The sequence below is a fragment of the Lepisosteus platostomus genome, chromosome 27 (assembly GCF_059453375.1).
Source record: "Lepisosteus platostomus isolate fLepPlt1 chromosome 27, fLepPlt1.hap1, whole genome shotgun sequence".
Lineage (NCBI taxonomy): Eukaryota > Metazoa > Chordata > Actinopteri > Semionotiformes > Lepisosteidae > Lepisosteus > Lepisosteus platostomus.
The window spans coordinates 5,187,361-5,203,554 of record NC_142637.1 but is presented as its reverse complement, the minus strand read 5'-3'; the positions used below and the strand labels follow the sequence as shown (position 1 = coordinate 5,203,554).

Here is a 16,194-nt window from a genome sequence, read left to right as displayed (position 1 = left end):
GAAAAGCACTTATATATGTGTAAGCAATTATTATTAATTATTATTATAATTATAAAGAAAACAACACTATTACATATGGTGATTGACACGACTTCCAGTCCTTTTATTTATTTTTAAACATCTTTCATACTAACATCAAAAATATTGGCACTGAAAAGAAACCAAAACACTGATCACCCCCCAATCTCCAGAACAGCATAAAACTCAATTCCAATTCATTCAAAGACCCAAGACTATCATTATGCCAACCTACACAAAGTGAAAGCAGAGCTCTTCCTTTCAATATCTACTTTACTAATGTCTACAATTTGAAATAAACTCACAAATAACTATCATATCTACGTCAATCTATTGATCCAGCTTCTAGATAATCCTTTGCATTTTTAAAATGGGGGTCTAATAATCCCTCTTTCAGATATCAACTCATGCAAGATCCAAGATCCATTGTGTGTTGGTTTTGAGTGGAATGCAGAATTTCGCAAGAAGATAACTAACAAAAAAGCAGAAAGTATCAGAAAGAAAATCCTGCATGAGCACTTGCAACTATACAACCGAATCACACCTGCAAAGAATACATCTTCTTAGATTCCATACACTGTACTCTTTTAACTTCAGTATAATGTTAGGGGCAATACTTTGAGCATCACCTTATGAAATGTCTCCACTGGTTTTAGTCAAACAGATATTTAAACAGTACAACAAGAGCTGGTTATCAGTGATGCCACAACTACAGGGAACGATGCCAAAGTCAGATTAGAGGTATCTCTAGTCAATTGGTAGAGATAAGGAGATAAATTAAATTTTTTACCACCTGGGCATCACAGATAGATGCTCATTGAAACTTGCCTATAGTATTAAAACGTGCAGGTAGTAATAAAAGTGAGACAATATTGTCCATGAGTTACATTTTTCTTCTCTATACACATTATACAATTAGTGTTCAAACATTCATATATAAATAAGTACCATCTATAAACACAAACCCCCCACGCAGTTGTCTGGAAAATATTAAGATATCAACCACATTCTAACAAAACTGAAAAATAATTCAGAAACAAATGCCTTGTTGAGCAAGAGAACATGGACTGTCAATCCATGCGATTTAAATCAAAATCACAGGTTCAATCAGAACTGCTACCTGTGTACCTTCAACCATTAAAGAACATAGGAAAAATAACATGAACTGTGTTTTGAACTCTGACATATAAGGTCAACTCCTTGTAGCAAAACCGCAGTCACAGAAATCTTGTATAGTTGTGCTCAATAAGGCTAGGACGTGACTTATCACAACACGCACTCAAAGCTCAGAACTACTAAGGCAATGCACAAGGGGCAACATTAAGCTTCTTAATGTCAATCATAGATAAGACCATTCACGTCAAGTGTCTGGTAGTATGTGATGTAATACTTGTTTGAAAATATAATTTGTGCATTACACCTGTTTCCATCAAATGAGATCACCTATTTGTGTTCCAGAAACAGAACCAGGCTCTACATAGGAAAAAAAAGTATGCTAAATTAAAAATTGATTTGTAATTGAACTAATCAATTCATCTGGCTTACAGTGATAACACTGGCAAGTTATTTCAGGTTCAGGAAACAGTCTTTGCCTTCTTAATTGTTATAAACAGTTACAATTGGCTATAATGAAGCTACAATCCCCGTTTTACACCAAATGCTTTTTGATATCTACAAGCTGACTGAAAGATGGTTCATATTTTTATCACCTTTGTGAGAAAGTAACGCAAGACTGAATAGATAACACTATTCCCAAATAATCTGTCATGACAAGTAGTGATTGTGGTGCGTTGCTTGAGTGTAAATAGTATGCGGAGCTGTAGTAATGTTCCGCTGCCATTGACGTCTATACCAAGTATTCTGGTTTCTGGGATGTAATTGCTTCTATCTTTCCCTAGGTGGCACTATTGCTTGTCACCATTACTCTTTTTCTGCTGTCAATGAAAGTAATCACACATACTGTAAGTTATGTCAGTCTCTTAAAATTAAGTACTTTCAAGTAGTGGAATGAATGCTAACGATGATAATAAAAATTAGGGTTTAATTCTTAGCAACATAACTTTGGGATTCAAGTTTATCTAGATGTTTTCATTGCTTCCAAAATTAAAAAATCTGTAATGTTATGTATGGTGTATTAAAAAAAATTACCTAATATTTAAAATATGAGAGGTAGATCTACAATAAGGGCATAAGTCTCAGGTGAGAGATTGGAAATCCCTGGTACAGTAATTTATCTTAATTTATCAACAATTATCAGGAACATTCTGACAGAATTTTGTTTACAAAGTTAAAAACTGTACAAGAAACTCTAATAATGACATCCTGAAATTTTAGTCTGTTAGTACTGATAAAAGATAGTTTGCAACTACTGCAATCTTTCATACTATGTACCTGGGCTGTGACACTCAGAGATAACAGGGATATTCACTTGTACTGAATTCTACCTGGTGTGATTAGAGAAATAAGAAGGAAGAGAATTAATTTTTGCTGTAATTTCGGAACTGAGACAACAAGACCATGGTTTTCAAGGTAGAGGTTTTGTTTTAAAAGTGGGCTTGAGAATGCAGACAGGAGAGGATGTACCGTTTCTTTTTTAAGGTGTTTTGACATCCTGTTTCTCTGAACTGCCCACGCCTCCTCTTTCGAGATTTGCGGTGGTGGTGGAGAGCGAGGAGGGCCGCCCCTCACATGATGGTTTCGCTGTTGCGGTGCTTCTGCGTGTCGTTCTCCTGGCAGATGAGCTGATAGGGCTTCTCATTCTCCTCGATGACGGAGTTGCCGATCTCGGCATCGTGGGTCTGCAGCTCCTGTCGGGACAGGTGCTCGATGATGCCGGTGCCCAGGGAGTCCCCCAGCACGTTGGTGGTGGTCCTGAGCCGATCCCTGCGCAAGCAAAGCCGAGAGTCACTGCCTGTACCATGCCTCAAGGGCGAGACTCACTTTTCAATTAGCAGCACATACAACCCTTAAACATCCAGCTGTTTCTGTCTTAAATATTCAGCTCAGGTTGGCAACCAGTGCAAGAATGACAAAACAGAGTAACCCGTGACCACAAAAGGACAGAGCTATTCATTCCCACTCTGTGTTATGTAAAACATATCTGTACCCTACAAAATGTTCTCAACTTGTTCAGTATACACTATTAGTTCCTCATAATATCAAAATAAACAAAAATTGGATCCATCCATTTTCTAACCACTAAATCCGATTCAGGGTTGCAGGGGAGCTGGAGCCTATACTGGCAAGCAGCTGCTGCAAGGCAGGACACAACCTGGACAGGACACCAGTCCATCGCAGGGCAGGCGCACTGACACAAACACACACTCACTCCAGGGCCGGTTCTCTCAGATGCCAAATACGCTACAAGTGTGTTTCTGGACGGCATGAGGAAACCAGAGCAACTGGAGGAAACTCATGTGGAGAGCATGGGGTGAATAGACGACGTCCACGCGGATAACAGCCGAGATCTGGAATTGAACCCAGGACCCCTGCCCTGCGAGACAGCAATGCTAGCCACTGCACCAGCCTGCCACCCACTTTCTCATCCACTTGTATGGTATGATGTGATGGGGAAAAATATCTGCTGCAATTAATAAAGCTGTCTTTTTCTCTTGGCTATAAGGAGGGCCAAATCTCCTCAAACCAACAGCCTCACACTTAAGTCAGGATGGCATTCAGGAAACGTACAGAAACCAGTCAACAGCAATGATCAGCGTAATGTCCTCAGTGGGCAGCCCCACGGATGTCAATACGATCACCATGGTTACCAAACCAGCTTGAGGGATCCCTGCTGCGCCGATGCTGGCTGCAGTTGCACTGATACTGTGTAGGAAAACAACAAACAAACAAACAAAAATAGAAAGTAATGTAAAAACATGCTATATATCTAATTTCACACACAAAGTAATGTTCAACCTTATGATGTGCGCGTAGAGAAAATTGCTTCCATAAATGTTTTCACTGGACTGGCTAAGCAGAGGGGCCTAGATTTGTAAGCAGAAAAGGTGACAATAATAAGAGTTATTTTATCAGGTCAGTCTTGATAAACTATTAAACACACCAAGGTCCTGCTTTAAACCGGGAGCTCTTTGTGGAAAATCCTTTGGATAAAAGAGACAGCTACTGTGCGTTGTAGTATGTTCTCAGGTGATGTTGTCCTCACCTGATGGTGATGAGCTGCCCGAAATTGAGATCCATGTGATTGACCTGGGCGATAAAGATGGCCGCCACCGCCTCATACAGAGCAGTGCCATCCATGTTGATGGTGGCGCCCACAGGAAGAACGAACCGGGTCACTCGCTTGTCCACTTTGTTGTTCTCCTCGAGGCAGCGGAACGTGATGGGCAGGGTGGCAGAGCTGAAAGGGACCGACACCTCCACTTCAAGACCTTACTTTTTCACAACGGAGGTAATCTGTTACCTGATCATCACCCACTGTGCAGCCATTTGCAAATTTGACAGGCTGTAGAGCAGCCTCTAGTGGACAGTCGCTGTAATTACAGCCCTGTCTTTAGCTGGCCTGCCACAGAAGTTGCTTATTATTAGAAGATTATTTAGCAATCTGATTAGCAATAAGAGAAAAGGGGGAACCAAAGGAAAAAGTTAAAATCTTCCCTATGATGTGACGTGTTCCTGCAACCGAGGAGATGCCCAATGTCTGCCCTGTATAAATGTTCTCCATACCTGGAGGAGGTCCCCAGGGCAGTGATGAGAGCCTGCAGCAGCCCGCCTATGAAGATATAAGGGTTTTTGCGCGTGACGACGAAGTAAAGCAGTGGAAGCACAAGCAGGCCGTGGATCAGCAGCCCCACGATGACAGAGATGGTGTACATCCCCAGCTGCCCCCCAACCTGCACCAGGTCCTTCATCTCCAAGATCTTCCCCGCGATGAGGAACATGATCCCCATGGGAGCATACCTGAGAGGACAGCAAAAGGAGAAGCTTCACTAAAGAAAACACTGCAGAAAGTGGAAGCAATCCATTGGATATGGATTATACAATTGACAGGGTCTGTGTTAACCCTCTGGGTTGACCCACTAGAGCCTAGAGGCCACTCTTGTGTTAAATGGCTAAACTTGTTCCATCAGCTAGGATGGGTGACACCTGAGCCCCCTTCCCTACTAAGTATGGCAAAGATGGAGGCAGAAAAGGTAGGGAATCAGATCTAGGAAACACCAGGGGGCTGTGGAGTCGCGAGCAGATTTTCCCTTCAGAATTACACCACTGCAGTTTTGCAAGAAGGAAAGGAGGATTTGTCATGTCTTCCTGGCAGGGGAGCCCGCACGAGGGCCTACCAGATGATGATGGCCACCAGGCGCATGATGGCTTCATTGAGGCAGTCGAAGAACTCGCGCAGAGCTTGCCCTTTCTGCTTCATGTTCCCGATCACCAGGCCGAAGCACATGGAGAAGACCACCAGCCCCAGCGCGTTGACCCCGTTGGAGAAGCCTGGAACAGGAACAGTCTCCTCCACAGTGATGGTCTCCTGGAGGAAACCGGTGAGGTTGGCCAGCGTAGGGGACTCGGTGACATTCGCCACCTCCGTCAGGTTCATGGCAGTAGTGATATTCTTCTTGTATACCCTCTTGGTATAAAGGGTTTTGTACTGAAGAAGACAAAAAGGAACAGATCTTAGTGACGGATCAAGCTATCGCACACTGCGTGACAGTATGACATATGTCAGGGAAAGGTTTTCAAAGTTTGTGTTGATAAATGCAAGAAATTGCATGAAGTACTTACTGTCAATGCAGTACACATTTAATGCCTCAATATAAATTAAATAAAATCTGGCAAAAAAAAATCACATTTGCACACTGGATTCCTGAACTAATTGCTATTGAATATCAGCAGCAAAACATTTGGTAGGTACCAAATGATTCTCTCCCAGCCCTCTCAGCTCTTGCAAGACGTTACCTATAGATATCTGTGAAACAGACATGCGACAGAAATGAGAAAGTACCGCAGCAGTTAGCCTACCAACTGTTGTGCTGGACCTCCCATCTCTGACTTCAGTGTTATGAAAGCAGATTTTGTGTAACAGCACTGTTCTCCGGTGTGGATATTAAAAAAGCAGAACTCCACAATATCTGACAATTTAAATGGGTACCACTCTGGAGTAATAGGTTATCTGACTGTTACTTAAAGGAAGGGGCGACACAGTGGTGCAGTGGCCATCTTTGCTGTCCTGCAGTGCTGGGGCCCTGGGTTCAATTGCTGGGGGGCTATCTGCGTAGAATGTGAATGTTCTCCCTATGTTTGCGTTTCTTCCCTTTCCTCCCACAATCCAAAGACAAACTGGTGGATTCATTGGCTTCTAAGGAAAATTGGCCTTGGTGTGTGTGTGTGTGTGTGTGTGTGTGTGTGTGTGTGTGTGTGTGTGTGTGTGTGTGATTGAGTTTGTTTTTCCCCAGCAATGGACAGGCTCTGGCTCTACCCTGGACTGGATAAAGTGTTTTGAAAATGGATGGATGTCTTGGACTATGTGCAGTGCTGCAAAATGTGCACAATCTTTGCTTTAAGGAAAAAGGTCAGGTTCCTCATTTTCAACATTTATAAGTTTATTGGAAGTTCCCTTAAATTCCAGTTTTAAACACAAGCTCTAAAACCCATAACATATCTGTGGTAAAGGTGTACTGTGCTTTATCTGCCAAACCTTGATATGCCTGATTTCTCACCTGTTTAAAACATGCTTCTACGAGGTTGGGAGGAAACATGTTTCTGAAAGCACACAAAAGAGAACAGGGAATTACTTATCCATCTCTGGAATAGTTTAATATTTTTTTAGTATTTTAATATAATAAAAAGGGGCAACTGTTATCAGAAAGAGATATTTCATCCTACATTCTAATGATGATATTTCAAGTCCTTTTGTATTAAATTGTTATTCTGCCCAGAACTATTCAATTACTAAAGAATATAACAAGGAGAGGTGCCAGCATGTCACCATGGAAAGCAGACAGGGGGTTGAACCCTAGACCTTGTCATGGCCAGCATGAGACTATTTCCTCATACTGACACCGGCTTAGAGCCCTGCTGCTAACCTGATGAGGTCAAGGAATGCGTCGGCTGCCTGGACCTGCTCAATGTTGTTGCCTGTGGGCAATGGACTGTCCCGGTTCCCTTTGCCTGGTCTGATGATCATCACCATGACGATGCCAATGAACACGGCAATGAACGTGGTGACCGTGTAGTAAACTATGGCTCGCATTCCCATCTTCCCTGAGGCTTTGTTGTCCAGAGACGAGATCCCTAGAGTGCCAACGGTTCTTAATTAGTGATTGACAACATACCATTGAGGTGCCTCACAAACAGCGACATTATTTAATTGGAGGGCCATTTTATCGAAAGCAACACACAGAGAATACAGTAACCTCTTGAACATGTACTGGAATACGCTTTGTTTAAGGGCACATTAGGGTCACCACCCAGGATCTGAACCCCCAACCCTCTGGTCAGGAGTCCAGATGGCTTCTCAGTACTCTCTACTCTGCACTGCAGTCCTAAAAGCCCACTTCATCAATGCATCTTAAAAATCGCATTGAAGGGAAGGTGGTAATTCTGGTTTATTAAGCCAATAATTGACTCAATTAAGACTGTTTGGCCTTCCAGGACTATGAAAATGTATCACTGTTGCATACATCTAGTAGATCTTCTTACCCATTCAGTGGAATAATCCATACAGGAGTAATACTTAAACACTTATTAAAGTTTGATATTGCACTTCAATCAGAGGTATAAAAAAAAGGAATAAGTGTTGTGCTGTATTTCCTGAAACTAGTAGGAACCCATCTGTGTGTTTTTTTTATTTTGCTAAATATTAAATGTTAAAAAATAATCCCCTAATTAATTGATTGAGCAATTAAGAACGAACATGGATTTTATTTTGTCCTTTGAGACAGATCTACAGGTGTGTATTTAAGAGGCTAACAATGAAATTCACACTTTAAATGCTGGGAAGCCTGCACATACCTGTCACAAGGCTGGACACAATCAGGGGCAGGACCAGCATTTGTAACATCCTCATGAGAAGCTCTCCGGGAAAAGAGAAATATTTAATCTCCCTGAGCGACATGTGACGAGACCGCAGGCTGAAGCCCAGCACGATTCCTGAACAAAGAACAACAGGAGGAAAAGTGAAATATTGCATTCTGCTCCAGTCTCTCAAAACTGATTTCACAAAAGATGGACATTTTTTGTCAATCTATGATTCAAAAGGATTCCTGTTGCGCATTCCATCACGAAGATTTTCCTGTAGTCACATGGAAGTAGTCACTTCCATGAGTCACTTTAGCAATAAAAGATTTCCCTAGATTACGTCACTTGTGTCCTGTCCGATATTAAGGAAACTAAGCATGGATTCTCATTTCTTTTCAGTATGTATTTTCCAAATAAAAGTCACATGCGAAGGTGTCTGCAGGGATTTGTTGAAAAACGTTAATTGATTCAATGACCAAAGTACGTGGACTTGGGCTTTCAGTTATCCCACAGAACTATTTGTAGTACCTTTTTTTAAAGACAATACATATTGTCTTGTGTACTCTGGAACCCTAAGGAAGGACTGTGCCATTTAACTAATTCTGAACTAATAGTTTACCCGTTTTATGAATGTTTGCTTACCCAGTATGACAGCTGCCACTGTGAGCAGCACAAAGGCATTCCTCCACAGAAAGTTTTTGATGCTTTCTCTGGTGATGGAGGTCATGCTCTTCTGAGCTCGGGACGCCCGCTTCTGCATGGCCTTGCGGAGCCTCTGGAAACTGCGGTGGGAGTGTGGGTGCTTGTCGGAGTCTTCGTTCAGGAACAAGCTGTTAGTGTTGGGAGGCCTCTCATTCATAATCAGCTCCAGCACCTGGTCCAGCAGGCAGGACTCGTGGGAAACTGGAGGTTGAGGGATGGAGGAGGAGGGGGTGGGGGAGGCAGGAAGCAGGGATCGGGCACAGAAACGAACCCATTTAAAATCAGCAGCAAGTATGTGGAATGGAAGCAACTTATTTTTTGAATTCTTCTAATTAAACACCTGCTGTGCCACTCTGTTATAGGTTTTCATATCGAAAGGAAAAGTTTATCCTCCTCAGATCCACTCCAGTGTGCAATTTTTGCTTGTACAAAACACACATGCACTGAAATGCACACTGGGACTGCAGCAGAGGTGAGTGGTAGTGCCGAGTCCTTTAAAATACAAAAGGAGGGCCATACTGTCAAGTAGTCATGAGGCAGATGGAGAAATGCACAGTGGAAACTGATTAAACTCAGGAAAAGCAGTTCTGGAGAGGGCGCCCACTTCAAAGTCTTTTGCAAACATTTTACATTTGTATATGTTGGTTAAAACGGTACAGGGATGCAAAATGATCTAGAATTTGCATTCAAGCCTTCTGTTCACCTGCAAAGGGCAAAGGCTTTCATGTGTGTGGATGCATTTTCCTAAGAGCTGCAGGTGCTAGTCTCAGTTGAAACCTTGTATTTTCAATCTTTCAGCATGCTTCTGAAGTGTTGAGTCTAACTCTCGGGTTTACCAATCTCGAAAGTAGATGTGGAAGGAGACTTATTGAAACTGGAGTAGATCTCTAGCAGAGTTTAATGTGTTTAATGAATGTGTCAGGGGTGTATGGCACTGGGAATACAGTGTATACTGAATACCCCCAAGGTGCCACCTTCTCTGTTCCATTTCTGTTTGTCAGAGCCCTTTCAGACCAAGAAAAAACAACAGCAATAATGCCCTTTTTCAGGGCAACATAATACAAATGTTTTCTCTTGCTTTAGATGTCAGATTCATGTATATGTATCCAATAACACCACAACAGTTGATTTCTAAAATGTATACATACCCACACATACCTGCTACAGAAGACTGAATATCCCTTAAAGAAATGTAACATGAAATATATTTAATAAGCAGTGGTTTAACTGATACAGCCAGGTCCTGTTTGGGGTTAAAAGCTAGGGCAGTGAGCTCACCAATCGCACAACACATTAGCTCAGCCTTTTCTCTGCTACTTGTGGGGAGTCCAATTAAAGATTGGCTGAGGTGCGATTTGTTCCTATTCAGAGGAGGCAGCGCTGTGCCAGCCATTGGAAATTCTGTTTCATGCGTCCACAGAGGGTATTAAAAATGCATTACTACGAGCTGGTGGCGCTTGTGCAGAGGCAACAAACCAACATGAGCCATTTCAAATCACGCAGAGAGGATTCTCCGTAGATATGGAGGGGTAACCTTCAGGTCCAGTCCACAGGAATGGATGAACAATGGGAAATAAACTTACGGACACTTCAAAGGATGCTGACCGAGCACTACAGGGCCACATAGGACATATAAGAGAAAGAAACAAATAATAACAGAGTTTTGGGTCAGGTTGCTTTGGGGAGGTTCAGATCTAGTGAATACCAGAGGGCAGCCATTCTGTCTGTCTGCCTGGAGATTCTGAATACTATAATCTGCAGAATTATGAAACTCTTCTCACAGTGTTCTTTACCAGCCTCAACAACCAAAACATTTCTGCTACATTTACATATCATTGTTTGACAAATTAAAATGCAATTTACTAAATCCCCTGGCTGAACAAATAAACAGTACATTCAAAAGCAGCCAACCCTGAAGTAAATTTGACTAAACCAAACCTTCTCAAACTGCATTAATCTCTGCTGGTCAAGAACAGTTGCATTAAACAAATGCTGCACGATTTCAAAGGGCTTCAAAAAAAGAAGTGTTTCACTACAGTTACTTCCTCTGAATGTGATTCTTCTTTGAACAAAGCCCCTAATAAACGCCAAAATCCAGAAAGAAAGTTGAAAGAGACGTTTTCCAAGGTTGGATTTACAGAGTGCTTAAGGTAATCCTGCGTGTGTACAGCAGTTTCAAACATTTTGAGCTTCATGTGAGGCACAAAACCTATTAGGGTGGCAAGTGCACTGTACTTTCCTTCCTGCTCAAATCCTCCTCTTTAAAAAGAAAGAATAAAAATGATGAAATCCCGGGTCACCCAAGCTGAATTATTGTAAGATAACACTCTTTTTTCTAAGAAACCAGTCTGATAAGCCAATGGGGGGCACTTCCTGATTAAATGTGCTGCAGCTTGTGTGCAGATAATACACCTCTCTAATTAAACCACAGAAAACTGTTTGCAGGGCGAGTGTGAAGACTTACTGCTCAAGTGAGAAAAAATGGATCTGCTGTTTTATCCAGTTCCTAACAAACACCAATTAAATTCCCTGCAAATGTCTTCTTTTCATACTTACATCACCTCTTCCTAGGGCTGCGCTTATAGCAGCAGCATGCAAGCAAGCTTTAGGACAAAAATACACCGGCAAATTTAAACATGTGACGGAGCAACTGGCAAATTTTCACAGAAGTAAATCCGTTTGCAGCTATTTTTTACTATCCATGCGAGGAATGGTATGTAACTTATGGAGTATACGCTAGACAACCTTTTCTTTGTTTTCTGACTGTATTTCTAAATAGGTCTGCAAAGCAGGCAATCTAGGCATTAATGATTAAGTTGCTTTATCCAAAGTGAATTACATTTAGAGACAAACACGTGGTTTATTCCCTGCTCAAAAGAGAAGAAAGGAAACACAACGTTTCGTCTTCTTCGGGTCTGGTACTTCTTCGGGTACTTCACACCCAAAAAAGGCTCCACAGGCGAAACATTGTGTTTCCTTTCTTCTCTTTTGAGCAGGGAATACACCTTTTACTTGTTCCTTTGCAGCCTACGCATGCTGACACTGCTCCCTACTTGGACTACATTTAGCGACGACAATCCTGCCTTTTTTTTTCCATATACATTCTGGTATCCAAAGCTGGGAAAGATCTGCCCTAATACACCTTGCCCAAAGGTACAGCAGCAGTAAGCCCATGTAGGAAGTGAACTCACATCCCAATGGGAGAGAAAGCCAGCCCTCTTACCACTTTGCCACTGTACCATAACAACAGGTCCATTAAACCACTTGGAAGCCTCATAACTGCTGGCTATGTGAGAATGGGCACTTCAGCTTTCCAGTATCCCCATGCAGATGTGACCTTAATGTGTTCAGAGGGGAGGTGTTTTGCATCACACTGCATATGGGGGCTTGAGCTACATCAATCACCTGTTGAAAAGACTCCTGCTGAGCAAAGCGCACAGGCCGATTTTGCTGTTGGAAAATGAACAATTACCTGTCACAGGTATATACTACCGCTCACAGAAACAAAGCTTGCTTTAAAGAGCACAAATATACTTGTCGTATTTAGCCATCTGGGACCTAAACAGAAACTAGAGCTGTGTGTATAATCACTGACGTGCATGATCTGAGAAGCTTGTAAAGGCATGCAAGCCTCATGCTAAATCCACACTTCATCCAAGAGCAGAGCGTGACCGAATGCAAGCTCAAGAAAAGGAAATAACATATACTGTACCTATTTAGAATTTACCATCTGCTTGCTCATTTTACCGAAGGAAAAGGAAAGAGGAAAACAAACTAGAAGAAGAGAGTGATCTGAGGCAGGCGTCCTCGCTGGCGTCAAAACTCATGTAATGAATGTTGTGTAAAAAAAAGGACACAGATCCTTTCGTTCCACACACAGCCACATGCAGCAGTTCAAGGGAATGGTGGTAACTTTCCCTGACTTCGACGACAGCAGCCTGAGTCCAGGTTACTCACCACTCATAGCTGCAGAGTCCTCGAACCTCCACCTTCTCCCACTGTTTCTAATCCCACAGGAGTTTCAGTCACAGGGATCTGAGCCAAAGTGCGCTGTGGACACTCTGCACTGAAGCTCATATCCCACGAGACATAAAAGGTTTGCCGTCCCGCCTGGCCTGACCTTCAACACCTTGCAATCTCACCCAGTGAGCTCCCACCTCTCATGACAACAAAGGCACCAGGGCTCCACACGTGCACGCACGCACACACACACACTCTCACTCTGCTCCCTGTCCAGATGCCCACCAGCAAACGAGCCTGCCCCATTCTTCAGAGGCCCTGCGTCTTTCAGCTGCGCTTCAGAACAAAGCCAAAACCAACGAAGAGGTCCGTAGTGTTCCTGCAACATCACCCCTGGTTTCTACACTAAGTGCTACACTTAAGAATCCCGGGAGCTTCAGAAAGTTATTCAACACTGTTTCACAACACAAGACAACACAAGAACCCGGGACCTGGACGGTTTCACAACCATTTACTGTGATCACTCCCCAGGGGAGGCAGCAAGGGGACGAGGTGAAGTGTGGCGAGCATCGCTGCCTTGCAGTGCTGGGGCCCCGGGTTCAACTCCTGGGGTGCTGTCTGCATGAAGATTGTGTATTTCCTTCCACCCTTCAAAGACATAGGGAGGTTAATGGGCTAATGGTAAAATTGGCCAGTGTGTGAATGTTGGTGGGTGTCCTGCAATGGACTGGCACCCTGCCCCTGCCCATTGCTTGTTGGGATAGGATCTAGCTGCCCTGAAACCCTGAATAGGATGGACAGATTAGAAAATGGATGGATCAAGACCTTTTTGAATTTTGAATTTTGGCAGGGCAGGGAGTGGGAAAGAGCATCTCTGTCCCTTCAGGGTCACAGAGTCCTCCCTTTTTTATACCCTTGTACTGATTACCTAGCTAAACTGAATATTTAAACACAGCTGATTTTTTCAATGGCATGCTGTGTGTGCCCGGTGATGAGCTGGCATCCCTCCCAAAGTATATCCTTCCTTGTGCTCATTGCTTGTTCCAGTTCCCCTGGACTTGATTGGATAAAGCGGATTTTACAAAGTTCTTTTACTGAGAATTTCTGCTTTCTGAGGATTTCTTCTGACCTGATAAGTTACCAGTAATTTATGATGGTCTCAGGCACAGGCATGAGTGAATAATAAGCATGCCTCTCTGTTTCCAGAAAATATCCATACCTCTTATTCATCTCAATTTTCCTACTAATTTGTTTTTAGATTTTGTCCAAATACACACGCACAACCACACTCATACCCACACCTTTCCAAACTTTCCAAAGACTGGGAGACACAGCCCACATTGTCCACAGGTTTAGAGACGTATTATCCTTGAAATACATAATGACCTTAATACAGAAACAAAAAGCCCAGCTGTCTAGAGACTGAACGGCGGAAGAACTGGAAAGTTTTTTTTTTTCAGTGAGAACGACTGCCAGTATAAAGTTGTTACAGCAGAGTGAAAAAGCAGAAAAGGAACTTGCTTAATTTGAGTGCAAACTGAAATTCAATAAAACCCTTGTGTCTTTCGCAATAACCAGTTTCATTTATTAACATACAAAGTGTTTTTTTAACCAAATGGCATTCACAGTGTACAGAAAATAACACATTAAGGGCTTTGACATACTGTGTAGTAAGATCACAGATCGCCAGCTCTTCAAATGAAATGCAAGAGTAAATACAAGACACACTGGTGCCTGCTGAAAGGAATCAGCAGTGCTTCAGCAGGGACCACAATAATCTTGCCATCTCCCCCTCAGTGAAGAAAGAGGAATGTAAAAGTCGGGTATGGTTTTTTAAGAAGTTCTCTAATCGACCAATCAATGCCTTGTGTTTTACAGGGTAGGCTTCTGTGTGGAAGCCCACCCTAGCATATTACATAAAAGGACAGTGTGAGGGCTATAAATGGCAAAGAAAAATGAACAACTGATCAGCTGGTGCAAAAAAAAACAACTTGCTGTGTATAACCAGTGAAGTGTCATTAAAGTCCGTCCACATTGGTAAATTTAATCCAGCAATAAAAATGACAACATGCTCTAGCATGCACGCCAATACTGTACACATCTGTGCTTCTCCAGAGGACTGTCTTTGCTCCACAGTGTGAGCCGGTGGCAGGAGAGGAGCAGGCAGACACACACGCTGATGTGTGGTGACCCCGTGACCTGTGCGCAGAGGGCTCTGGAGGGGGGAATTTCAAAAGCCTAACAGTGCCTTTTCTCCGAACCGCAGCCCCACTGACAGCAGTCCACACCGAAGACATCAGGACATAAAACCCATTCATTCTTCTCATTCTTATTCTAGCTTCAGAATATTTTTATTTATGAACGTACACATGTAATTGATTAATTTCTCACTGTGTCAATGTTATGTCTTCCAACTAACTGCTACTACTATTACAAACACATTTCGTTTCCAGGGCGCCTACTAGGAGGGCTGTTAATGGTCCAGCTGCTGCTCATGGTGGGAACATCAGTCAATATAAAGGCTGAGTATAACAGGCTTATTCGTTCCTTACCTTTACTCCCCACGGAGTCTGTCACAACCTGCTAGCAGCCTTTCTGACTTCCCCAGGGAAATAATCTTCTCCAAATCTCCGGGTCCCGTAGAGCGCACACAGTCGGGCACGTTGGTAGGACACACAAACGTATTAAAAACAAACAAACAAACAAACAACAAACAAATAAGCCGGAGGGTCCCAGTGCCGATCAGGGGAAACCAAGTTCTCTCCTTGCGCGCTGACACCTCGTCTTGCAAGAACAGCGGCTCCAGCCTCCCCGTCTGTGCGCGCGCGCGCGTGCGGGTGAGCGAGCGCGCGCCCTCGCAGCCCCTCCTGCGGGAAGGAGCGCGGGGACCCGGCTGGAGCTGGCTGTCGCGCGGGGGGGGCACAGCGCGTGTGCGCGGAGGAGGGGGGAGTCTTCACAGCCCGGGCGCGCGGAAGGGGCGAAGGCACCTGCTGCCTCGTCCCGCGTCGAGCTCAATACCGAGAAGCTCTCTCTCGGCCGCGGGGGGCGCTCCTTTAGTAGCCTTCTCCTCGGAGGAGGTGAAGTTGGGTGGGCGAGAACGCCTATCTGCGTGGTCGTGCGGGCGTCGCGCCAGCTGCGGTTATAACCCGGGCTCAGATTCTGCGTGCGTTTCTGAGCCATCAGCTGCGATCGAGGGGGACGGGCTGCGAATGATGTGGCTCTTATCTGCCGTGGTGACCAAGTTGACACGCCTGTGTGTGGGGGGGAAAACTGGGGCTTTTCCATATCTGGAGCCCAGAGGACCATTATAAAGAATAATAAATAGTTTCATAGAATCTTCTGTCTCACTTCTGCTTTTCCACTACAAGAATTGCTACTACGATTACTAATAATAGGCTGCTGCTGCTACTACTGCTACTGTTACTCCTGCTAAAGTGTGGGGTGATGTGGCACTGCAGAGGGTCAGCATTGCACAATGCTGGGGCCCTGGGTTCAATTCCAGACCTGGGGAGCTGTCTGGGTGGAGTTTGTATGTTCTCC

The 16,194-nt window shown here is 43.7% G+C and overlaps 1 protein-coding gene across 2 annotated transcripts; it reads right to left on the bottom strand.

Annotated features, from left to right (window-relative positions):
• Window positions 1-79: 79 nt before the first annotated feature.
• slc1a6 (solute carrier family 1 member 6) lies at window positions 80-15,861 on the bottom strand. 2 transcript variants are annotated; one of them, XM_088621772.1, is made up of 11 exons: window positions 15,207-15,861; window positions 13,170-13,302; window positions 8,635-8,895; window positions 7,987-8,124; window positions 7,059-7,266; window positions 6,693-6,735; window positions 5,313-5,623; window positions 4,702-4,935; window positions 4,181-4,375; window positions 3,706-3,840; window positions 80-2,901 (listed from the first exon to the last, which is right to left on the bottom strand). In XM_088621772.1, exons 2-11 carry the CDS (start codon window positions 13,276-13,278, stop codon window positions 2,703-2,705), a joined length of 1,833 nt encoding a protein of 610 aa, XP_088477898.1. In that variant the 5' UTR covers window positions 13,279-13,302; window positions 15,207-15,861; the 3' UTR covers window positions 80-2,702. The 2 variants fall into 2 exon arrangements, with proteins under 2 accessions (XP_088477898.1, XP_088477899.1); XM_088621773.1 differs by lacking the exon at window positions 13,170-13,302 and having other exon boundaries at window positions 15,207-15,860.
• Between the last annotated feature and the right edge of the window lie 333 nt (window positions 15,862-16,194).